The sequence below is a fragment of the Haliaeetus leucocephalus genome, unplaced genomic scaffold (assembly GCF_000737465.1).
Source record: "Haliaeetus leucocephalus isolate CR32 unplaced genomic scaffold, Haliaeetus_leucocephalus-4.0 Scaffold278, whole genome shotgun sequence".
In the NCBI taxonomy this organism is placed as follows: domain Eukaryota; kingdom Metazoa; phylum Chordata; class Aves; order Accipitriformes; family Accipitridae; genus Haliaeetus; species Haliaeetus leucocephalus.
Genome location: NW_010972714.1, coordinates 155561 through 178578, shown reverse-complemented (window position 1 = coordinate 178578; position 23018 = coordinate 155561). Strand labels below are relative to the sequence as shown.

General features: G+C 56.1%; 3 protein-coding genes across 3 annotated transcripts in view; all 3 read right to left on the bottom strand.

Moving 5' to 3' along the window:
- Window positions 1-4017: 4017 nt before the first annotated feature.
- LOC104833291 (avidin-like) lies at window positions 4018-6726 on the bottom strand. Its single transcript, XM_010569876.1, has 4 exons — window positions 6655-6726; window positions 4577-4787; window positions 4121-4241; window positions 4018-4051 (listed from the first exon to the last, which is right to left on the bottom strand). The coding sequence occupies exons 1-4, from the start codon at window positions 6724-6726 to the stop codon at window positions 4018-4020; spliced, it is 438 nt and encodes a 145-aa protein (XP_010568178.1).
- Window positions 6727-7117: 391 nt separating this feature from the next.
- Window positions 7118-8569, bottom strand: LOC104833277 (avidin-like). Its single transcript, XM_010569862.1, has 4 exons — window positions 8428-8569; window positions 8104-8314; window positions 7529-7649; window positions 7118-7267 (listed from the first exon to the last, which is right to left on the bottom strand). Exons 1-4 carry the CDS (start codon window positions 8497-8499, stop codon window positions 7135-7137), a joined length of 537 nt encoding a protein of 178 aa, XP_010568164.1. The 5' UTR covers window positions 8500-8569; the 3' UTR covers window positions 7118-7134.
- Window positions 8570-11980: 3411 nt separating this feature from the next.
- The window catches only part of GBA2 (glucosidase, beta (bile acid) 2), a 20591-nt gene continuing 9553 nt past the window's right edge, over window positions 11981-23018 (bottom strand). The window contains exons 6-18 of the mRNA XM_010569875.1: window positions 21390-21629; window positions 20911-21013; window positions 19431-19584; window positions 19020-19145; window positions 18731-18915; window positions 18279-18383; window positions 17530-17637; window positions 17007-17158; window positions 16754-16860; window positions 16457-16599; window positions 16033-16148; window positions 12784-12975; window positions 11981-12698 (exon numbers count right to left, since the gene is read on the bottom strand). Of these exons, the coding sequence (XP_010568177.1) occupies window positions 12471-12698; window positions 12784-12975; window positions 16033-16148; window positions 16457-16599; window positions 16754-16860; window positions 17007-17158; window positions 17530-17637; window positions 18279-18383; window positions 18731-18915; window positions 19020-19145; window positions 19431-19584; window positions 20911-21013; window positions 21390-21629 (1959 nt within the window). The 3' untranslated portion in view covers window positions 11981-12470. The remainder of the gene's footprint in view (window positions 12699-12783; window positions 12976-16032; window positions 16149-16456; window positions 16600-16753; window positions 16861-17006; window positions 17159-17529; window positions 17638-18278; window positions 18384-18730; window positions 18916-19019; window positions 19146-19430; window positions 19585-20910; window positions 21014-21389; window positions 21630-23018) is intronic.

Below are 23018 nucleotides of genomic sequence, written 5' to 3'. Positions count from 1 at the left end.
GCAGGACCTCCTCCCCACTGTCCCCAGCAAAGCACTGGCTCACGAAGACAGCTGTGGAGTCTGGGGGAGCAGTGGCTGTTAGCATCCCAGGAGGACCCCAGCTGCTTTTGGGGCTTCATGAGCACCAGCAGGTTTAATGCTCATGGAGCCCGTGTGGGTCCCGATGTTTGCAGGGAAATGCTCTGTGGCAGAGGTGCTGCCAAAGCAACTCTTGATGCTGCCTAGCCCAAACAGTGTTTCGGGAGGCATCCTGCTGCCTGCAGACACTGTCCAGAGTGGTAAGAGATCAGGGAAGGACAGACTGGGGACAGGAGAGGGGACAGAGGGATTGGGGTGGGTGCTGGGACCTGCCTGAGCTCCCCTCCCCATCCAACTATCCCATCCAGGCACAGCTGCCACTGCAGCTACAAACCAGAAAACTTCTTCCAGTTGACGGTGAAGCCAAAGGAGCACTGCCCATCCTCGTCCAAGTGCTGGGAGCTGACAAGGTGGGATGGCTCGATGGGTTTCTGGGCGCTCGACACGGCGGTGTGGTACTCACCAGAGAAGTTGCCCTGGCTGTCAGCTGCAGACGTGTGCATCCTGGAGCCCAGCTCATTCTCCCACCAACCAGTCACGTTGTACTGTGGGGGGGAAAGCAGACATGTCCTCGGGGGCTGCCTGCACACAGACCCTACCCCTGCCCCCCAGGCTGAGCCCCCTACCTGCACCCCCCCAGTGCCCATGGGGTGCCCACTCCAGCCCTGCCAGGTGAGCTGTGTGACCCCAGGACACATCTGCCTGTGCCTGTGGGGACATGTGCTGCCTCGGCACCAGTGCGTGGCACCAGTGGGGAGCCCACTGGGATGGGCAGAGCCCTCAGGTTCATGGTGGGCTCCTGCGCAGCCAAGGAAGCGGCACAGCCAGAGCCCTGCAGCAGCCCATCTGTAAGGCTCTGGCTCCAGCTCCAAGCACTGCCTGTCCTCTCCCACACTGCACCTCCTCGGGCAGGGACAAGCCACCACCCTGAGGCAGGGTACCCAGGTTACCCCTGCCCCAATTCCCCTGCATGTCCCTGGGAGTTGGGATCCCCACGTGCATGCCCCCTGCACCAGGGAAGGGATGCCCATGCACATCCCTCCTGGGGACACGGACAACCCCAGAGCATCCCCCACCCTCAGAGCAACCCTCTTGGCAGGAGCTCCCATCAGTGTCCCCCCTGGAGCTGGGGGTCCTCCTGCTGCTGAGGATTCCCTCTGCGGATGGATCTTCCACGAGTGTCCCTCCCCAGACCCTGGGACCCCCATGGATGCTCCCATGCAGTCTCCCCCAGGGCTGAGCTTCCTGCGCTGGGGATGGGGCCTGGAACGAGGATGGGGATGGGGATGGGGATGGGGTTGGGGATGGGGATGGGCAGGAACAGGGACAGCGATGGGAATGTAGGAATTGTTTCCTAGGGCTGCCCACTGACATGGCCCAGCCTGGGGGTCCCTGGCTGAGGGCTGTGCCTGGGCTTCACCCCTGTCCTGCAGGAGCCCCTGCACCCCAAACTGCCCTCTGGTCACTGCAGGGGATGGACAGAAGGACAGGGAGTCGCAAGGGCAGGGCGAGGGTACGTGCACGGGGATGGCTGGTGATCTGGAGTGGCTCCAGGGATTTAGCAGAGGAAGGAAGCGAACCTGCCCCAACAGCAGTAAGAAAACCTCAGGGCACTGCGGGCTGGAGGTACGCAGCCCTGGTCATATGTACCAGGCAAGATCAAAAGGCGTGCAGATGTTGGGGCAGGATCAGGCCAGGGTGGGCTGTTTCTGCAGGTGAGCAGGATGGCTGCAGAAGCGTCAAGGACAGGGCCGTATGGGAAGCGGGGCCGGGATGTTTGGGACAGCTGAGAAGCGGGGTGGGGTAGTGGCAGTGACACTGTCAGTGATGGCTTCCTATGGATTTGCTTTCTGTTTCTGTTCCCCTGCTTAGCAAGCAGGCTGCTTACACCACCTCCTATGTTGTGGGCTGCCTTCTTGGGACACCACAAGAGACAGGGAACTTGCAGCTGTGGCGATGATGGAGGGACAGAAGTGAGGTCTTACTCCCTGGTCCCACATGGCTCTTGGTGACCCTGCGTCCCCCCATGGGCTCCCCCCACCAGGGCTCTCAACCTCATCCTCCCACTCCCACTGGGGTCCCGAGGCTTTAACCTCACAGACAGTTTGAAGAAGCATTTGGGGACCTGCTCGCGGTGCTGGTGACAGCCACAGTGGGTGTTTGGGGAGGGTGGGTGCAAGAATGAGCCCAGCGTGGTCAGGGCAGTGCCAAGGATGCCAGTGCGCAATGTGGCTGAACTGAGGACCTGCATGTGGAAGGCAGAGGTGAGGATGAGGGTGCAAGGGTGAGGATTAGGATGCAGTGGTGAGGATGAGGATGCGGGCATAAAGACGAGTATGCAGGGGTGAGGATGAGGATGCGGGGGGTGAAGATCAGCATGCAGGTGTAAGGACGAGGAGGCAGGGGTGGCTTTTGATCAAAAGCTGGACCACCAGGCATGTCAGCCAGTTGGGCTTGGTCAGTACAGGCATACCCTGGACAGGCTCTGGTCCGTGCACGCGCCAGGAGCTGGGGGTGCTGAGAGCAGTCCTAGAGCCCAGCAGGGAAGGAGGGAGAGGAGCAGAGGCTGAGGAAGGCTGGCAAAAGGCGGGCACACTGTGAGAGGAAGACAATGGTGGACAGGCCCTGACACTTTCCCAGGGCACTGTGTGCTTGCTGCCCCAAAGTCCCTGCCCCATCTGACAGTCTCTTCCCCCAGCACCTCTGCAGCCCCCAGGCAGCACGGTCCTTCGAGCCCTTCATGCCGCTCCGTGCCCACACAGCTTCTCCCCAGGGCGCTCAGGCGCACCTCAGTTAGGAGCTGCATGTAATGGATTAGGGAACTTGAGTTCCATTCACTCAGAAACTTCATGAGTTGCTGAAGTGATGAATTAGTGAGTTCATGTGTTAGATGGGTCCATGCAAAGGGCATTGGGTCCTTGTTTGACATGTTTGCTTGCTTGCTTTCCTAATGAGCTGATAAAATAAAGTTTAACATAGAGGCGATGTCGTCCTGTGAATCTGAGCACCCGAAAGGGGTGTTTTTCTGTTCCACCTTCCGGCTGATCAGGTGACAGCCAGTTAGTGGGAAATACATGCATATGTACATATATACAGCAGGGATCCCTCCAGTATCTGGCCTTAGCCACCCAGTCTGCCCAGTAGCTGTCCCTGGAGCCCCAGGTCCCTCCTCTGGTCCCTCCAGTATCCAGCCTGGACTTTGGACCACCCCAACACCACAGGCTCCCAGCTCGTGACCATGGTCCCCTTTGTGGGGGCTGGCACCCAGCCCTGCCCCGTATGTGCTCCCAGGACTGAGTCCCCCCCACCCAGAGCAGTAGCTGAAAATGGAGTTTAATGGGAACACAGGGCAGACTGGAGTGCAGAGATGCAGGAGCAGGCCAGGCGAGCTTGCTGACTTGCCAGCACGCAGCCTTCACCCTGACCCCTGGCCGTGGGGCATCCTGCTGCTCCACACCAGGGATGCTGCCGGGGGCCACCCACCGCAGGGCCCCTGCAGATACCCCGAGGGGGTGCACAGGCAAGAAGGCATCTGCTGAGGCCCGAAGCTATGGTCGGGAAGTGGGATTACCCAGCTGCTGTCCTCCCCTTGTCCCCCAGCCCCCCAAAACACTGCCCTGCCCTCCCCCAGCCACCCCCTCCCTCTGCCCATGGCCACAGAGTGGCTTCTTGCACCCCAGGGACACATGGGGCATGGCTCTCTGCCAGGCAGAGAAAGGTTTATTTGGCACCATGTGTGGGGGCAGCAAGCTTTGAGAAGGGGAGGCCCCACCAGCAGGCTCCTGGGAGGCACTGGGAGGAAGCAGGGCAAGGTGAGGGTGTGTTTCCTGGCCAGAATGCTGGGAGCAGGCAGGATCCCAGCCAGGTACCGGGGCAGCAGACAGCCCCGGGGATGCAGGTGAGAGAGCAGGGTACAGGCAGCTCCAGTCCCCATCCCCATCACTTGATGCGGGTGAAGATGGAGGTGCCGACTCTGCAGGGAAACCATGTCAGCAGGAGGGGAAGGAGGGATGCGGGGTAGGAGGGCAGGAGCAGGGCTTACCTGGTGGCTTTCCAGGCATCCTTGCGGGACGGGACCTCTTCCCACAAAAGCCACGTGGTTTCCAGTGTCTCCTTCCCACGGCGGTCCACAAAGCACTGGCCCACAAAGGCGGTGGTAGAGTCTGGCGGGGTTCAAGTGGGGCAGAGGGGGCTCAGAGCCTATGGCTCCAGACAGGGGAACCTGGGCCACCTGATCCTGGCAGACAGACAGACAGACACCCCCCACCACATGCCCTGGACAGACAGATGGACCTCCCTGCCACCCGTCTCAGACAGACAGCCCTCCCCGACCACGTCCCATGGCAGGACCAAGTGCATGTGGCCAGCCTGTGGCCACAGCCGATGTTTCCCTGGGTGCCGCAGAGGGTATGGGGGACCAGCCGGGGTGGCACCCCACTTCCAGCACAGGCAGGGGATCGCTGGCTGCCCCGGGATGCCGTGCCGGGTACCGCTGTACCTGCGAACTGCCACTGCACGGTGAAGCCGAAGGTGGGCTGCCCCTTGGCACTGGGGTGCTGCTGGGCCCCTTGCAGGGGTGACACCAGGATCTGCTTGTTGGTGGCCGCCACAGCGGTGTGGTAGGAGCCCGAGAAGGTCCCGGCTGCGTCCAGAGCTGAGAGGGTCATGTTGGAGCCTAGCTCGTTCCTCCACAGGCCCTGCAGGTTGCACTGGGGACCGGGGGTGTGGAATGATTGCTGGAGGTGACTTATTGATACGGCCACCTCTTAAGAGAAGGTAAACCTCCAGTGCAGAATATGGTGGATATGCAATGACTCGGTTCCATAATAATTCCCTAAGCAATATAACCTGCAACCTTAGATGTTAGCAATGCCAGGGGAGCTTGGTGTGCTGACTCTGAGAGAAAGAACATGGAGGGTGGAGAGGCGTGGAAGCACCGTGGCCAGACTCTGTGACATCACCGCAGGGATGGGAACTGGATGGTACTATGGAACTGATAAACCACATAGTTGTTAACCCTGAGCCAGCCCTGGACCTGCAGTTAATCATTTTCTGTCAAAATCATGTCCTCTGGGTGAACTCTGCTCATTATAATCTTATTATAATACCAAAACACACCTCCATCCCAAAGGCTACCCGCCTCCGAGGTGTGACCACTCCTCACTGAGCGTGCGCTCTGAATTTTATCTAGCATGTACCTTTAAAAGTAAAGCGAGGAGATTTTATACCAATCATAGTAAAGGTATGTATGAATAGAGTCGGTCAAGCTCCACCTAAAAGTAGGAAAATAGTATAAAAGGCCTTAATAAAGGGGGGCTGTTAGGGAAGATATTATCATGGACAAATTGGAAGGACATCGCTGACTTCTGGGATCCCTCCATGGTCTGAGCCTCTCTTCCCCTCCATAGGGACACCTATTGGGTGAGATTCAAACACTGGACTATACTGAGTGCTTTCCCGGGAAACTTAGAAATCTTTACTTTTCTTCCATAATTTAGTGTGCTTGTAGTTGACTGTATCACTTATTTGCATGTGCTTTGCAGACTGTGTATTTATCACCAGCAATCCAAAAAAAGCTGTACTCCCGTTGCTTCAATAAACTGTACTATTCATTAAAATCTAGCTGTGATGGTTCATTGAATGCGGCTAAAGTCTGGCCGTTCTAGTTTGTTGAACATGACTAAGTAGAAAGTACAGTGTGCTATTAGTGCATCCCTAATCGTTATAGTTCAATATATATGGAACTTGACTGGACTTAGAGCATTGAATTGGGCATCACTCAGAATCTAAGCCTAGTTGTCCCCAGCCCTTCTGATATCTGAGCATAAGCTGGAACACAAGAGGGTTTATTTTCTGCCAAATGTCTTTACCCTTTAATGCAACAGGGGCTTATGTGGGTACCTTGGGCAGCGCCGAGCCACAGCCCCTAATCCAGCTTGCCTGGGCAGTTGCACGCATGCCCCACGCGTCTGGGGCTGGCACGGCTCCTCTGCACAGCAGCTGGGACCGGTGGCATGGGCACCGTCTGGGCCAGTACCTCTCCCTCCCGTGGCAGGGCAGGGCAGTGCAGAACTGGGAGTGCTGGATACCTCCCCTACCCCCCCATTCGAGGGGCAGGTGACCAACACTGCCCCCAGAGACAGCACAGCCAGAGCTGGCAGCCCCCTCGGTCACGCATGCTGCACCCTGGGATGGCACAGCATGGCATAGCACAGCACAGCACAGCAAGAGCGTGCAGCCCCCCAACACAAACACTGTCTGCTGGGATGGCACAGCACGGCATGGCACAGTGAAAGCATGCAACCCCCTCAGCCATGCACACTGTGCCCCAGGGATGGCACTGCACGGCACGGCACCAGACAGCACAGCAGGGCACAGCAAGAGCAGGCAGCCCCTTGACCGTTCACGCTGCACCCCAGGGTTGGCACAGCACAGCATGGCACAGCCAGGACATGCAGCCCCTTGTCCAGCCACCCTGCACCCTGGGGACCGCACGGCACGGCACAGCATGGCATGGCATGGCACGGCAGGAGCGGGCAGCCCCCAGCCGGGCGCTGGCCCCCAGGTTGCCCTTACCTTCCTGGCAGCAGCGGCACAGGGGCTGAGCAGGGCCAGGGCGAGCAGGAGGCAGCGGCCGAAGCTCCCCATGGCGGCAGCGGCGGTGGCCGTGTGCGGTGCCCGGGCTCTGCCTGCGCTGCTGCCCCTTGCCCGCTCGGCCCCTTTTATGGTGGAGGGGGCCGCGGACAGGCAGTGGCCGCCCGTGCTGGGCCTCCTGCCAAGGGTCACCCTGGTGGGAGACGGGCCACTAGCCACCACGCCAGACTGAGTGGGGTCCTGCTCCTCCGGGCAAGGCGGAGGTCCCCAGGGAGCACAGTGGGGCAAGCTGGGGCTGCGACGGAGGAGCCCAGGCCACGGCAGGGGTCACGGTGGGGGACAGGCACCGGGCCTCGGGGATGGTGCCTGGAGAGGGCATGGGATGCCGTGGGGGGGACACAGGGGAACATGGGCGCTGACGTGCGACACGACAGGAGACGGGTGGGTGTTTGCAGCAAAGCTTTATTGAGAGTAGCAGGCGGCGGAGCAGAAGGAGCGGGATGCAGAGTTGGCGTTGCCGCTGGCCTGGGAATCCCCTCGCTGCCAGTTACACTCCTGCTGGGAGCGCAGGCGGATGAAGACGTTGGTGCCGACCCTGTGGGGACACAAAGGGAGGAGATGTAAGAGTGAGAAACGCAGCCTTGCCGTGCCAAACGTCTGCCCGTCCCTGCCTCCCCCGCCCCAGCATTTGCACCTCGGAGGGACCCGCGGGGCAGCCATGCACAAGCACCCCATCCTCAACCACCCCCGCACTGGCAGCAGCTCTGCTGGATGCTGAGCACCACAGGGTGGGAGAGCCCTGAACCCCTCTGGGGATGCTCAGGAGACCTGTGCAGGGCAGGGACGGGGGGCTTACCTGGTGGCCTTCCAATCGTTCTTGATGTTGTCCACCTGTGACCGCAGGAGCCACATGGTCTTCAAAATCTCATTTCCCTCATCATCCACAAAGCACTGGCCGGTGAAGACGGTGACAGAGTCTGCAGGTATGGGGTAGGAGATGGAGGGGAGAGTGGTCACGTTACCGAAAAAGCCAGTCAGTGCCGACCCATAGCCCTGCAGCTTGCCCCAGCACAGGGGGACAGTAGACCTGGGCTGCCCCTGCCCTCTGGGGACAGTGGTGATGGGGAAAGCAGGCAGAAGGCAACAGGGGGCTTGGGGTCTCGTCTGGAGATGGGCAGACAGCAGCGGGCTTCAGCCCCCAGCACATCCTCTGCACCCTGGTACTGCGAGGTGACACCAGCCAAGGAGCTCCAGGGTCAAGGATGGGGGGCATGAGGGACACCACAGGGGATGGGAGAGCATTTGGGACACCAGAGGGGAAGGCAGGGGATCATCAAGGACACTGCAGGGAAGGGCAGAAGAACATCAGGGACATCACAGGGAGGGCAGGGGAGGTCTGGGGACACTGCAGGGAGGCTGGGAAAGAAGTACCTGAAAAGCTCCAGTTGACAGTGAAGCCGAAGGTGGGTTGGCTCTTCTGGTTCGTGCGGTGCTGGGACCCCTGGAGTGGTGACACCTGGATCTCATTCATGGTGGCTGTCACAGCCGTGTGGTAGAAGCCACTGAATTCGCCTTTTCCATTCACAGCCGTGATGGTCATGTTGGAGCCCAGTTCATTCATCCAGCGTCCAGTCAGCACGCACTAGAAGAGAGGGAACTCAGGGCTGGTGCTGCAGCACAGCCCGGGTGCAGGCAGAGTGGCAGGAGTAGGTAACCCTCCCCACCCTGCCCCATGGATCCCAGCCTTGCCGTTACCTTTTTTGCAGAGTAGCCAGGAGCCACCAGCACCATGCTGAGTATCAGGAGGAATGGAGTCACTTGCACCATCTCGGTAGCAGGCAGAGAGCAGGTGTACACAGGGATGTCCTCCTTGCAGGGCTCTGCAGATGCGCCTGGTCTCTCGCCTTTTTATTGCTGCCAGATCTGTGGGTGGCAGCTCTGGCCAGGGCATTATGCAATCTGGGTGTTTCCAAAATTGCAGTTCCCAGCTGTATGAGAGGTGGCTGCAGGCAAATATTCCCAGAAGCACCAGCTGAAACTGCCCCTCCTTGCTTACACGTCCCTAGCACCTCCATGGGAGGCCCTGGCTCCTGCAGATCTGTGACTGCTGGGAAAGATGCTTAGCTGGGGAAAACCCCTCTTGGGCTCTGTTGTCCCTTCTGCCAACTGTTTGCCATCCCAGGCACAGCACCCACTGCTTTGCCTGGGGTACCTAGAGGTGCCAAGGAGCCTTAACCCCAGGGCACCCCAGGGTCAGCCGCAGCGCATGGCCTCACCCTGGTTCTCCTCACCAGGCATCTTCATGCAAACCCACCCAGCACTGGGGTCCTTTTGGGGTTTTGCTTTATCGCCCTGCTAGTACTGAAGCAGCCACAGATCAGGCTACAAAGCAGCTGGTCTCCTTGCCCGGGGCTGGCATGAAGGTTTGCTGCTGTTATTACAAGCTGGCTTTTGTTGGAAGGAAATTATTTTATGAAAAACAAACATTCCCCGAATATCTTGGACATCACATTTTAATGCTGACAAGTACTGTATATATGCAGGGATTCTTAAATAACTTTAAGTACATATTTATTTAATTCCCCTTATGTTTTAGTTATTGCTGGCTGGGGAGGATGAAGTGGCCTGGTTCACACCAGATTTTCTCACTCATTCCTCAGTGACTTTCAAGGCAGTGTCCTAAAATACGTGAGTTTTAATTCCCCCAGTCATCATAGCAAGAGTTGATGGAGTCCTCTTCACCAGAAAATGCTCCTTTTCTTAAAATGGAGACAGGGCAACTCTTTGCAACACCTCAGAAATACTTCCCAAATTTTGCTTTTCCTTTACTCTCACATTTGAGCCCCAGTTTCTCTCCAACAGTAAAATTCATCACTACCCAGTCTGGGGACATTCTGTTTCTTCTGCCAGCATCTCAACAGCCCCCTCTCCTCCCCGCAGGAGCCCCACAGCTGTCTTGCACCCCTGCCTACAAGAGCTGGCCAGCCAGAGAGCTGGCTGCCTTTGGGAAAATCCTGCCCCAGTGTTTGCTTCCCTCTGTCTTAGAAATTAACTGCACAACAAGATATGTTTTCCCATGCAGCTGCTATTTGCTTTGGCTGTTTTTTCAGCAGGCAGGTGGTGCCTAGAGCGTGACCAAGGTTCCTGATAATGAGCATGGTCAATCTGGGAATGTTTTAGGGGGCAGGAGAGGCAGCCCTTGCCCCTCGCCATCGCCACCTTGCTGTCATCCCCTTGCCATCACCCCCTTGGCATGACCTTGGTTCAGGCAGCTCCTGCAGGGATCCCATGGCCACTGGTGGGCACGGGGATGGGCAACACAAGGTCTGCATGCTGGCACTGCTGCTGATGGCAACCCACAGCTCATTCACAGACGGAGGGGTTTTTTTAGCATCACACAAACAATATTGGTGCTCTCTGCCTGTAATCTTTATTTTTCTTTAACAATCACTGTCCCAGCAGCATATCTTGGAGGTTCGAGTATCAGCTCAGTGTTCAAGGAGACAGTTTTGTTGACCAGTCTAGGCCAAGTCAAAAATAAAACAAGCAAATAGCTGGGGTATCTCCACAGGGTTTGCGTGTTCCCAAGGGCAGCCCAGTGAAGCAGCTCAGGGCTGGCAATCATTACCAGGGCTAAATCCTGAGATGCCATGCCTGAGCTCTGCTGCAGCAGGGAGTGGGCAAAGGGGAACAGGCAGGCAGGGAAGTCCAAAGCATAAAGTGCTGAAGAAGTTAAAACTCGGCACGGCTGTGGTTTAAAACCGTGTATGTCAGGGGTCAAGAAAGGGTTAATGAATAAGAATAAAGGGTTAATGAATAATTAAATTTGCTGCTCAAGCTGGGATTAAGTCAGTTTTGAAAAACAGTAGCACAGGCAAATATTAGAGAAGATCATATTTGTAACCAAGGATTGTCCTCCCAGCCCGCAGCTGTGCCCATGCAGAGGTTGCTTAAAGCTGAGCCTCTTAAGATTAGATTTTTACTGAGGTGATACAGTCAGAAGAAGAGGAAAGGGCAGAAGTATCCCATGATACAGATTGAACGCCCCAACCTTTGAAAGAAAGTCTGTGGGCAACCTATCGCCTGGGGTTAAGGAGCGATGTTGATGGGTTGCAGCAACAAAACCCAGCTGGGTCACAAATTGTGCTGGCTTTTGTTCTTTGCCAGCTGGACTGGCACATCACCATCCCTGGTGGCTGCCAACCCAAGACAAATGGAGGCAGGCAGCCCAGGTGAGCCACATCAGTGTCTTGGCACCCCCATCCCCCTCCAGTCTTGCCACGGTGACCCTAAGGGAATGCATCTTGGTCCCTCTCCACCCACCGTGGGTTCTGCCATGGGAGAATGACTCCAGCTGGTCCAGGGGGGCTCCATCCAGGTCAACCTGCCCTTCCCGGATAACATTATTCCTCTGCCCAGGCGGATGCAGGAACGCTCCCCCAGGGAGCGAAGAAAAGGCCGTTTATCACACACTAGCAGCAGCAGGCCACCGCAGCGATGCCCTGCCTGCACCAGCTCCCAGGGCAGACAAGGGTGGCAGGGAACAGTCATGGTGGGGAGGACAGGCTGCCTCCCACCCCAGCCCTGAGGCAGTTTAAGGATTAAGAGAGGGTTTTAGGGTTAAAGCTCTGAAGTGGGCACAAAGACCTTGTAGCCAAATCTGGGGGCAGGGCCCTCTCCCACCCCCTCAAAACCAGGCAGGTGCAACCTTCAAATGCTGCGCTAGCAGAGAAAGGAGGGAAAGGAAGAAAGGCACCCAGCCCCAGGCAGGAGGGGATATTCAATCAAGGGCCATTCTCCCCGCAGAGGCATTTTCAGGAGGAATGCTAGGCTCCTCGCCTTCCCCTGCCTTGCAGGCAGGAGAGGAGAGAGCAAGGGGCAGGTCTCTCCTGCCATCGCATCTGGGGGCAAAGGCACATCTTGCTCCCATTAGCAAAACCCTACAACAGCCAGGCTGCAGCTAAGGCTTGCACCTCCTGCAACCCCAGCCCTCCAGCCCAGCCCAGGAAGAAAAGGGGGAGCAACAGACGCTCCCTCCTCCAGCTTGCCCCCATGGCAGAGAAGACACACACGAAGAAGGAGAGACAGCTGGACAAATTTATTAAGAACTCAAAATGATTCATCCTCTAAAACGTGCTCTGCTGCCCACCCCCGGCGCCAGCAGGGAGGGGTGTCACGGTACCAGACCAGGACCTGCTGCTTGGGCTCCGATTGTCACCGGCTGGGGAGCCGGGGCTCCCGTGAGGATTGTATCTGCCACAGGCTCTCCTGGGGCTGGTGCCTTGGGGCAGAGCCAGTCAGCGTTTGCAGTGTCACACAACAGAGAAACAACTACAGCACCCATTTGTCTGCATGCACCAGTCCACTGTCCTCACACACACATACACTCACACATTTTTTCGCCCTGCAGGCCAGCTCCCACCTTACCCAGCCCACTGACTACAGGAGAGAGGTCTCCTGTGCTCCTGGGCAAGGTACCAGCTCCGGTGGAGGATGGCTGAGGGTCCTGCAGGCTGTCAGAGCCCTGAGCAATGGCTAAGGGGAGGCACAGGCTCCAGCAGCACCTCCTTATCCCACCCCTCTCCTCTCCAAGGAGAGATCACCTGCATCTCTGGTCCCTCCTCATGCTCAGCATCAGTGGCTGGAAGACCCCTGAAATGAAGGGCACATAGTGGAGGTAGGGAAGGAAAACAGCAATGCGAGTATTAATCAAAGAAGGGGAGGGAGGGGTCCCTGCCCGCCAGCTGAGGGGCCCCAGCCCCCCAGTACACCCACAGCCCTGCTCAGTGCCACCAGGCTCAAGGGTGGATGGGGGCCTGGGGCGACTGCACAGGTGCTGGTGCCCGGCTAGCTCTACGCTCCAGGGCCAGCTGCATGCTCCAGATGCTAAGGGGCCGCATGTAAGCCAGCGAGCGGTAGACTTTCTTCTCCCGATAGGCCTCTGGTGTCTGGAAAGCCATGCCCAGCCGCTCCCAAACCGTCCGGTAGCAGCCCTCCGCTGTACGAAAGCCTTCCTCCACCAGCCCCTGTGGCAGAGGGAAGAAAACCATCAGCACCTCCACGGAGCACAACAAGATGGCACCTGCCAAGGGGTGCAGCACCACCACTCACCTCCTGGATCATGGTGGCAGCCAAGGCATAGACCACGCCAATCCACACCTCGTTGGACTGAACGCTGGAGGTGTCGGGCACCCCGTCGGGTCTCATGCCATTCACCGCTCCCATGGTGCCACCAGCAAAGCTCATGACGTTCTTCTCAAAGATGGTCTTGAGCGCACTGACAACGTGACTCTTGGGGAAGACCTGCAGAGAGAGAGAGAGAGAGAGGGCTTTGGGATCAGCGCTCATGCAGACCCCTCAGGCTGGGTGTCCAGGGAGCAGGTTTAAGCTTTCCATGAGAAAGAGGTCAACACTGCTCGCTGGGTAAACAGCTACCTCAGGAAAATAACAGGAGGAAGTAAAAAAGCCTCTTTCCCCAAAAAGACCAGAAAAAAACAACTGCCAAAAAACAGTTGCTCAACAGAAGAGGTGCTGAGCTTCATTCCACCTTCCTCCTGGGGAGGCTGACAGCTCATCCAAGTAGCATGTCTCCAAAAAAACAGCCTCTCGCCTTCTGTCACTGGCCAAACCCCCTCCATCTCTTGAGAGTTTGCTTTGGGGACCTGGCCAACCACATCCTCATCTTGGTTTATGGTCACCACTGCTTGTTTCTCATGCTAATGACTATTTGAGGCCCAGACTTTATCCTGGTAAGACCACTGTCCTGTTCTCTCAGCCCATCTGCACCAGCTACAAGAGGCATTGCAATGCCTACAAAAGATGGGACGCTGGACAGAGGTGGCCAAAGGATGGTCAGGGATCAGTGAGGCTGGAGGTATTTTCCTGCCAAAGGGAAAGATTATGGCAAAGCTGGTCTGATGACATCAGAATGCATCTTGCAGCTGCAAAGTTAATGTTGTGGATGCCGGTAGGGTTGTTTGGGTAAATGCTGTGAATCTTGGGGGGAAAAAACACAGGGGAAAAAAAATTTAGCTCCAGCTCAGGGGAAAAACAAGACAGGCTTAGTTTTGAGTGATTTCAAAAGGACTTTAATGCTTCCAATTTTGTAATCGGGTGGTGATGCAAGAGTTCGTGGCCTGGACCAAGGGCAGTTTGAAGTGAGAGAAGGGGCAGCCTGGGGATGAAGAGGTCGGACTGAGATGCACAGGATGCCTGATTGTTTTCTGTGTGTGGTAAGAGTGATTTGAAATTTTCATCCCAAGTGAAAGTTACAGACTTGTGAAATGTCAACAGTGCTCGCTGGATAAACAGCCCTTTCAGGACATTATCAGGAGGAAGTAAAAACCTTCCCCTTCCGATAAGGGAAGAAAGAGTTGTTCAACAAACTAAAGCCAAGAACTCAAAACATTTACGAGAACAAACTGAACTATCAGGCTGTGTAAGTTCTTGCCAAAGAAGGAAAAAAAAAAAAAGAAACTTCACCCCGTCCCCACCTGCTGCTAAAAATCCCCAACCAACTCCATCTGAGCATGAAAACACCTGCCAGTCAAACAAAAAGCAGCAACACAGTGAGGACTGCATTAAGATTAAAAGCCTCTGCACACAGCTGAAAGTAAATAAAGCTTTTGCACTACTTTCATTATTGGCAATAAAACTAGGAAGTGTCAGTGCAGCAAAAGCCTTGGTGAGAAAAGCAAAGCTCAAGACTCGGTGACGTTGCAAAGGGAGGGCTGGCTCCTCTCCATCCCACGGCCAGCTAACAGCAAGAAAGTCATAACAAGAACTTTGCAGAGTGACCAAGGTCAGAAGCAATGTCACAGAGCAACCACGACATCTACTTGCAAGAAGGGAAGAGCCAGGCAGCTCAGGGCTCATCAGCGCAGCCCAGGGACGTGCCAGACCTTTCTTGCCAGTCTGGTACCACCAGAGCGAGGAGAAGCAGAAAGTGGGATGACACCAGGCAGGAGCTTGCTAAGGGAGGCTGGGCAGTCCAACCAGACAGCTTTGGTACACTCAAAGGAAAAGGCAGCAGATCCCTTTTATCTATGCTAAAGCCAAGCATCAGACACAGTCATTTTTCTCCATGTGGCTCTGGAGGTAAGCCCAAGTGCTCTTAGGGAGCAAGAGTCAGCAGAGGGGTGGTGTGAAGCAGCTATTCCTGGCAGAAGGTTTCAGGGCACAGTTTCTTCAGGACTGGGGTCACAGGCTTTTCTTACTTTGTATTTCATTATTGACCCGTGCACGCAGAGTGCGTTAATGAGGTTATGATCAGGAGTGCTGCCAGCCAAGCAAGGAATCAAAATGCACTGAAAAAACCTCAGTGGTCATAGTAACAGAAGAGAGAAGTTCACCAGTCCCATCTTCAGTAAGCTCAACGCTCATGAGACAGCAGACAAGAGTGCCACCTTCAGGAACAAAAGTCCGAGGCTATGGAAAGGCAAGCAAGATTTTTGGACTGCACTGGGTTTACCGTTTGCCCCTAGAAGGGATGTTTGGGTATTACTGCATGAGGTCTGGGCCAGATCCTGCCAGGAGCCCCAGGCACAGCCACAGTCCCCACAGTATAGGGAACCACAGTGGGATAAATGCAGGAGGGCACAACCAAGCACCCATTTCTTGTTAAATCCCACAGCGTTGAGCACAAGCTGCTCCCAGGAAAGGTCACTTTAAGCTCCCCTCTGATATCAACAGAGGGCAAAATGGTCCATCACTCTCACACAGCCAAGAGTTATTCCTTCCTCCAGTCACCCAAAGCATTTGCCCATCCATCACCACCACAGACAGCTTTGGTCTAACAACTGTCTATGGGTCATAAATAATCCATACAATGGCTCTCCAACTTGCCAGCTCTGTTCCAGGTATTGCACCACCAGCAGCTGCTCTTACCATCCCATCAGGCAAGAGGAGTCTTCAGCCAATTGTTCCCTTGCAACTGAAAAGCAACAGACTTTAGGGCCCCAAATAAACCTTTGTTCCCTCAGATACTCATTTAGGACTTTAAACTCAGCAGAAAATAACATGTGGAAAGTTTCATACAATTTTTTCTTCCATTTTTAAACAAATAGCACCTTGCCAAGAGCAAACCCCAGTGGGACCTTCCTCCAAGCGTGCCAGAGCTGACTGCAGTTACATACCCCTGCTGCATAGCCTCTCCATGAGCAGATTTTGGTTTAAGGTGGGTTGCACCAATGTGCATCCAACAGCCTCCACCCGAGCATACACTGCTGCGGAGGAGTGGGCTGGAGCACCCCACACCAGCCCCTAACATGTAACCCCCACCACATGCCAGCCCTGCTGCTGCTCTCCTCTGCTGCAGGTCCCATCTCACCCCAACTCACACCAGGCTGCCCCTTCTCTTACCTCAAACTCCCCTTGGTCCAGACCACAAGCCCCAAGAAACCACTGCCCAGCACACTGGTCTGACATGATGCTGCTGGAAGTGTCACTCCCACTGCTGTCATAGTTGTAGTATTTGCCTTGAAAAGGCAGGAAACAGTTTAAAATTGATGGTTTAGGACCCCAGCTCGTATGTGCTGTTCCTACACTCCTCCCTGCAAGGCAGGAGCACAGCAGCTTTTTCCAGAAGGCTTTCTTCTTCCTTTCCCAAACCATCATACCCTTTCTGTTCCCTCCCTGGTACCTGCTCCTTCCCCTCCACTTGGAGGGACAGCTTCTTCCCTCCTTCCCCTATCCCCTCCAAGGCTCCGTGACTCAAGAAGGAGCCATCCCCTTCCCAAGGGACACATGACCAGCGGAGCATGGTTCCCCACCAGCGAGCACCCACCATTCCAGAGCATCCTCTCAAATGCCTCCTTGCCCTTGCTCAGAATGTCCGTGTATTTCTGCTGGATCTCAGCATCCCTGAGCACCTCTGCCATCTTGCACATCACGCAGACAGCTGCCAGCCACAGCCCGCCGCAGTAGGCGCTGCCAGAGCCAAAGGAGAGAAGCATCAGCAATGTGGGACACCCCATGGGTTGCACAGAGCTCCCACAACAGATGGGGACCACAGTCCAGGCTCTGAGCTACCTTCCCACCCCACAAGCCCCATCTCCAAGCCTCACCTGCCTCTCTTGCTCACCTGGCTCCATTTACCACCCACGCATCATACGTCTGGTCAGCAAAGCCACCATTTTTGATGAGCCCATCATTATCCATATCAAACTTCAGCTCCGACTCCATCACAGCCTGCGAGAGAGGCAGGAGATGGTCACGCAGCCCCCGTATGCTGGCAGCCCCTCACACTCTGCTCAGGAGCGTCCATCCTCTTGGGATGTCGCATGGATCCCAAGTGGGGAAGGGGGATGTGCCATGGTCTGATCTCCTCCCAGTACCTGGCAGACTGGCCACATGTCCCGCAAGTATAGGGAGTCGTGTGTCAGGTAGTAGTCACGGTACACCTGCAGCACAAACTTCAGGTTGAGGTCCTTCCAGTCGGCCGTGTCATGCATCAGGTAGGCATTGACACGCTGCCACGGCTCATCACCTAAGCAAGGAAAGAGCGGATGCAGCAGGGCAGCAAGCAATGAACGTCCTCTCTCCTACCCAGGAGCAAGGTCCCAAGGGTGCTGTGATTAAACTGCACTAAAATAACATCTTGCATCCTGTGCCATCTCTAGTGAAAGCAGCCTTCCTGCTGCTGCTCAGCTTCCCTCTGTCTCCCTGGTGCAAGCTTCATGCAGTGTGGTCCTCATCACCACCCCAAATCATCCAAGCTTTTCATTCCCAGAAAATAAACAGTGTATTCCATGCATCATACCTCTTTCCCACAGCTTGGGAGTTAACTACCCTGAGAAAGTTATGTGAGCAGACCTGCACCCCCTCTGCCTGCCAGCATGCCCGGCCAGATCACTTCACCTGGGTCCCCAATGTCATGTGGCACCACATTCTTCAGCTTCACCTGGGCTGTCTGACCACACATCAAGTACTGCCGGGGCTGGACGTCCTCGTTCACCACTGTGACAGCTGGAGAGGACACACAGCAAAAGGCATTAGAAAGGCAGCAGGCACTGCAGCAGCAAGCTCCAAGCACAGGCACAGGCAGGGCCACCAGCACACCAGGCTGCCCTTTGGGGGTCCGGCTGCAAGATCACAGCCCTCTGCAAAGGGGGCTGCTCCCAGTCTCCCCTCAGCAGGGGACATGCAACTGTCACCACCCCCTTAAGCAAGGTGGTGGCAGCACCCAGGGCTGGGAGGGAACCCCAGTGGGCTCAGCCCTCCCACAGCCCAGCAAAGGGCTGTGCTCCACCACTGGCCAGGCCAAGCAGCCTCCAAGCCCACCCAAAGCATCAGGGTCTGCAAACAGCTCCACGCTTCTCCTCTGCAAGGAGCACAGAGAGAGTTGGTAAGACCAGGGACTTCCCCAGGGCAGGCAGAGCCAGCCGTGCACCCCAAGTGTGGCACGAAGGCATCCCAGTGCTGGGCAGAGAGATGCTGAGAGGCAGCTATGTCAGGGGTTTGCAAGTCCTGGGCCCAGCAGAGGAGCTGGAGGGGGATGCTGGCTCCATGGCACAGATTTCTATGGCAGATGCTGTCCCAGATCCTCCGTCTCTTCTCTAGGCGAAGACAGCAGCAGGCATCAAGCCAGGGTCTCCTGGGTCACTCACCAATGTCATACTGCAGGCTAATCTGCAGCTTGGGCCACAGCATGACGAGAGCGAAGGAGGCATAGAAGTGGACATCGTAGGTGTTGTACATCCGGTACTCCTGGCCTGGAAGGACCGGGGAGACAGTGAGGGATGGGAGACCTGCCACAGGGAAGGGAAAGGAGGGGCAGGTCCTCCCTCCCACACAGCCCAGGAGGGTGGGCTCTTTGCTGGCACAGGCAAGGGCTCCCTTTAGAAGTGGTTTTTATTCTCTACGTGTAGCACCCAGGAGTCTAAAAAAGGTCTCGTGACATGTCCTACAGGGCTTGGTCCTGCAAGGGGTTTTCCTGGGAACAGCGCTGCTCCCTAGCCGTCAGGGTGTGAAAAACATCCCCGTGCCAGGTTAAAACCACCTGATGACAGCAATGGGAAGGGGTTGAGTTGGGACCATCCATCACGTCCCTGCAAGTTACCTTCTAAATAAGCAAACCTTCCATACTCCCGCAGGACAGGGAGGAGGTGGGAGAGGCCAGCCCCCGCTGGCCCCTGCAGGTCCTCGGCATGGCAGTCCGGGGGCAGCTCCACCCAGATGGTCCCCCCATCCGTCACAAAGTACAGCTCATTGAAGAGGGCCGACTTGTACCAGGAAGGCAGCTGGCTGTGGGCAAGAGGGAAACTCAACCACGGTGGCCCAGGTGGTGATGCTCCTGCTCTGACCAGCCCCAGGAGGCCACTGGGAAGGTGCTCCCACCCCTACCCTACCTGTTCTCCAGGATGGGCTTCTGCCACGCTTCAATCTTCCTCTCCCACTCCTCATAGTGTGTCAGGGCATGATGCGACAGGGCAGGAGCAGCATCACCTCCACTGCCAAAAAAACGGGTGTACCGCCTGCCGAGCAGGGGTTTGGTGAGTATGCTGTGGGCTCAGCCTGGGAAGCCCGCTCGGCTATAGGAGAGGGGCTGGATTATAGTGAACACCAGAATAATAACGCAACTGCTAGTGCAGAGGTGTTGAGGAGCAGGGGCTGGGGAGAGGGTCCCCTCCATGAGCTGGCAGGGCCACGGCCACAGGAGCGGGTGGCACAAGGCTCCCCAAGTGGTACTAAAGCCTGGAGGCAGGGAAAAGGGGGCTTCGGGGACATGAGCCAAGGCCCACTGGAGACAAGCCACCCACCTAAGGTGCAGCTTCTCCTTGGAGCCAAAGTAAACACGGGGCATGTCCCAAGCCAGGGCCAGCTCCAGCGTCCTGTGCCCCCGGGCGGGCACCCTGCAGCTGGCACACACCGCTGCTGCCGTCACCTCCCCCTTCTCCGTCAGGCTGCTTTTACCTGCCGGGAAAAAAAAAAAATACTCACAAGTGACCAAGGAAGCCCTATGGGGGGCGTGGTAACTGATGCTCCCATGCACTCCAAGACAGACAAGACTATTCGGGCATGCCCCAGCCTCCTTGCAACCTGGAGGGTACATGCCCAGAGTTTTAAGGGATGACATTACCGCACATGAGTAACTGCTTTTTGCAAGCAGGAAAAAATACCTGCCGTGGGCGGAGGAGTTAAAAAAGTAAGTCATCAAAGCAGAGGAAGAAATCAGGCAGGAAAAGCCACCAGGCACGAGTGGAAGGGACAGGGCATCCCATGACTCTCTAACTGCGTTGCACTCAGAGACACTGTGAGTTTCTAGTGACAGTCATCGTCTCCAGCTTTTTGCAGGGTGCTTGAACTGTGCCCATATTTAAGAAAAGCCCGGAGGCAGCTGGATAATTATATGCTGGTTCTGACATGTGTTCCACGTAAACTCATTAAAGCAACAATTTTAACAGAAGCACAGATCCTGACTATGATAATGCCTGGCATGCATGAAGGAAAAACCACATCCCAATAGCCCGGTGAGCTCTGAGTGCATCTAGGCAGGAAACTTGGTTTTCCGGAAATATTTATGTAAATGCTTTATTTACATAATTTAAGCTTCAAGAAATCTTGCAAAGGCCCAGTGCCAGCATGACTAGTTTGTCAGGACCATCCTTGTTCAAAAGCTGGCAGAGACATAATGCAAATGGTCACTTTTTATCACAATAAGAGATTAGCAGCAAGGGCTGCTTCAAGGCTTCTGCCAAGGTAGTGAGCAGACAACTGAGGATGATATAGAAGTATCAAGGGAACACCACTGACCTTCAGGGAACTGATATAGTAACAAGAGGACAGCAAGCAACGGCAGCACCAAACCCAAGGACTGCTAAACACCCGCTAGAACGAATCTGACAGCACCCACCTCACAGATCTGGCAATGGGAACTTGGGGAATGTGGCTGGCTATCACCCTGACTACTCAGCAGAAATCTCAACTCAGTGTGCAACCCTGCACAGACTAAGAAGATAGTGGCATGTGCAATTAACATAGCCGAGAACAGCCCCGTAGTGGTGTGAACAGCTTTTGGAAAACCACAACAATGACAGCGTGACTAGCAATGAGAAATTTGGATACAGCCTAAAGCTGGGAACGAGCCACAGCGCCACCAAGAGCTTTTTGCAAAGGCACCGAGGTGGCCAGGGGCAGGGAAATCCACTCTTGCGTGGGTGCCCTGTGCTCCACAACCAGCGTGGCAACCCATTCCTCCTGCTCCCCTCTGCCCATCCCATGGAGGATGGAGGGACTCACCAGCGGGGGAATCCAGCCTGCCGTCCTGCAGGAGGTCCTGCCACACCTCTCTACCCGATCCGGTGGGATTGAATGCCGTGAGGTGGGTGACTCTCGTGCCAGCCTGGGGAAGGGAAGAGCCTCATCAGGGGCTGGTAGTTTTGAGGGGCAGATGCAGGCCCCCTGCCCCCAACAACTCTGGAACCCCACACTCACTCCCCACATGCTGCCCAGCAATGCTAACTCCAAACCTACTCACCCACTGTCCTGCAAGCTTTACCCATAGCTCCTCTCCTGGCACCCACCCCCAGAGAGGTTGCCCTCAGGGAATTCATGTCCCCACTCCTGCTCCAGCAGTCAGGCAAGCGCTGAGGACCGGCGCTGACCCCAACCCATTGTACACCCATCCTTCACTAGCTGCCTGGAAGCAGCTCCCCCACATTCAGCAGGGCTGTGTAAGCCCACCAGCAAGAGCCACACCACCAGTGCTAGCCCTTTACCTTCTCTCTGGCGGAGATGGCGAGGGTGAAGGGGTTCACGCGTGTGCAGTGGTGCAGCAAGACTCCAGCAACCCGCTCGCCGTCCTTCTCAAAGGCGAAGGGCTCATTCCAGTGCCCTCCGCTCCTGTCCTCCTTCGTTCCTGTGCCATTCTGCAGGCTGAACATGATGGAGACATCCACATCTTCATCCTTCCCATTCTCCACCTCCCAGATGAACACTCCTACCGGTAGGCTGGAGTCCTGGCAGAGACAGACAACACTGCGTATAGGGCTGGTGCTCCACGGTTAGCCATCAGAGCATCATTTCTCCCGCTGCTGGGAAGACCACGTGGGATGCAGCAAGAGCAAGAGTACCAGGAACAATCGGTCTCACTGTCCACTGCCAAGCTGGGGAGCAGCAGCAGGAGCAGAGGAATTTGGGGGCCAGGCACTACAATATTCAGATCACAAGCCCTGGGCTAGCAAACCCCACGCCGGTTTGTGGGGCTGTGTGATCAGAGAAGCTGTGGATGTCCCCTCCCTGGAAGTGTTCAAGGCCAGGCTGGATGGGGCTTTGAGAAATCTGGTCTAGCAGAAGGTGTCCCTGCCCATGGCAGGGGAGTTGGAACTAGATGATCTTTAAGCTCCCTTCCAACCCAAACCATTCTATTATCATTCTATGATAATGCACAGATGGAAAGCAGCGTTTAAGGCTCCGATGGGTGTCTCACCACCCATCTGCTCAACAGGTTGATACAGGCTCACGTGCTTTGCTGGGGTAAGAGGAAGGTCAGGTGTGTCAGCAGCACAGCCTGCCGCCTTCGCCTGGGGCTGGGAGCGAGCAGGAGCAGCATGCAGGAGCGGCAAGGCATCCCTTGCTGCCATCCCGAGCTTCCGCATTGCTGTGGGGGTTCCTCCTGCCTGGGAGCATCACTGAGTGGAGACATGTTGGAAATGTTGGGAAAGCCCAGCTGGGGAAGCCCAGCTAGTAAGCAGCTCTTCCCTTGGGGATGGCAGGCAAAAGCCAGCTAAAACACTCTCAGGAACACACAGCCGACAAACCAACCCACAAGAACAGGTTGAGAGCTTCCCAAAACATTACCACCGGATGCTCCGGGCAGTAAGGCCACAGCTCTGGACCTGCCATTCCGGGTGGATGGGAGCTGGGATGGTCACAGGACAAAACCAAAGGCAGGAAACAAGCAGTACAAAGAGTCAAAGCACAGGTCAGAGGGGAAAGGAGCAGCTGCCAGAGCTAAGCACAGGAAAAAAGGGGTAACTCTTCCAGCACCAACTGTCCCAGGAGGGGCAAAGCCTGCCAGGGTCCCACTGCTACACAGCCGGCAGCTGGCACGGGGGACAGGGTCTCGGGACAGAAGAGACCAGGCTGGGAAAGAACATTAACAAGGTGGCAAGCCTGGGTGTCCTCAGGCAACGCTGAGCTGGGCAGGAGGGACAAGGAACTCCTCTACTGCATCCCTGGACACACGGGCAATGCTCAGGGGTCAAAAACTCACCAGCTCCAAGCTTCTGCTATCAAAATGGGACACACTGAGCATCACACAGTACAGGCCTGTCTCTTCTGTGCCAATGTGACGCCCATTTACAAGAAGGGTCGGAGGGACGATCCGGGGAACTACAGGCCTGTCA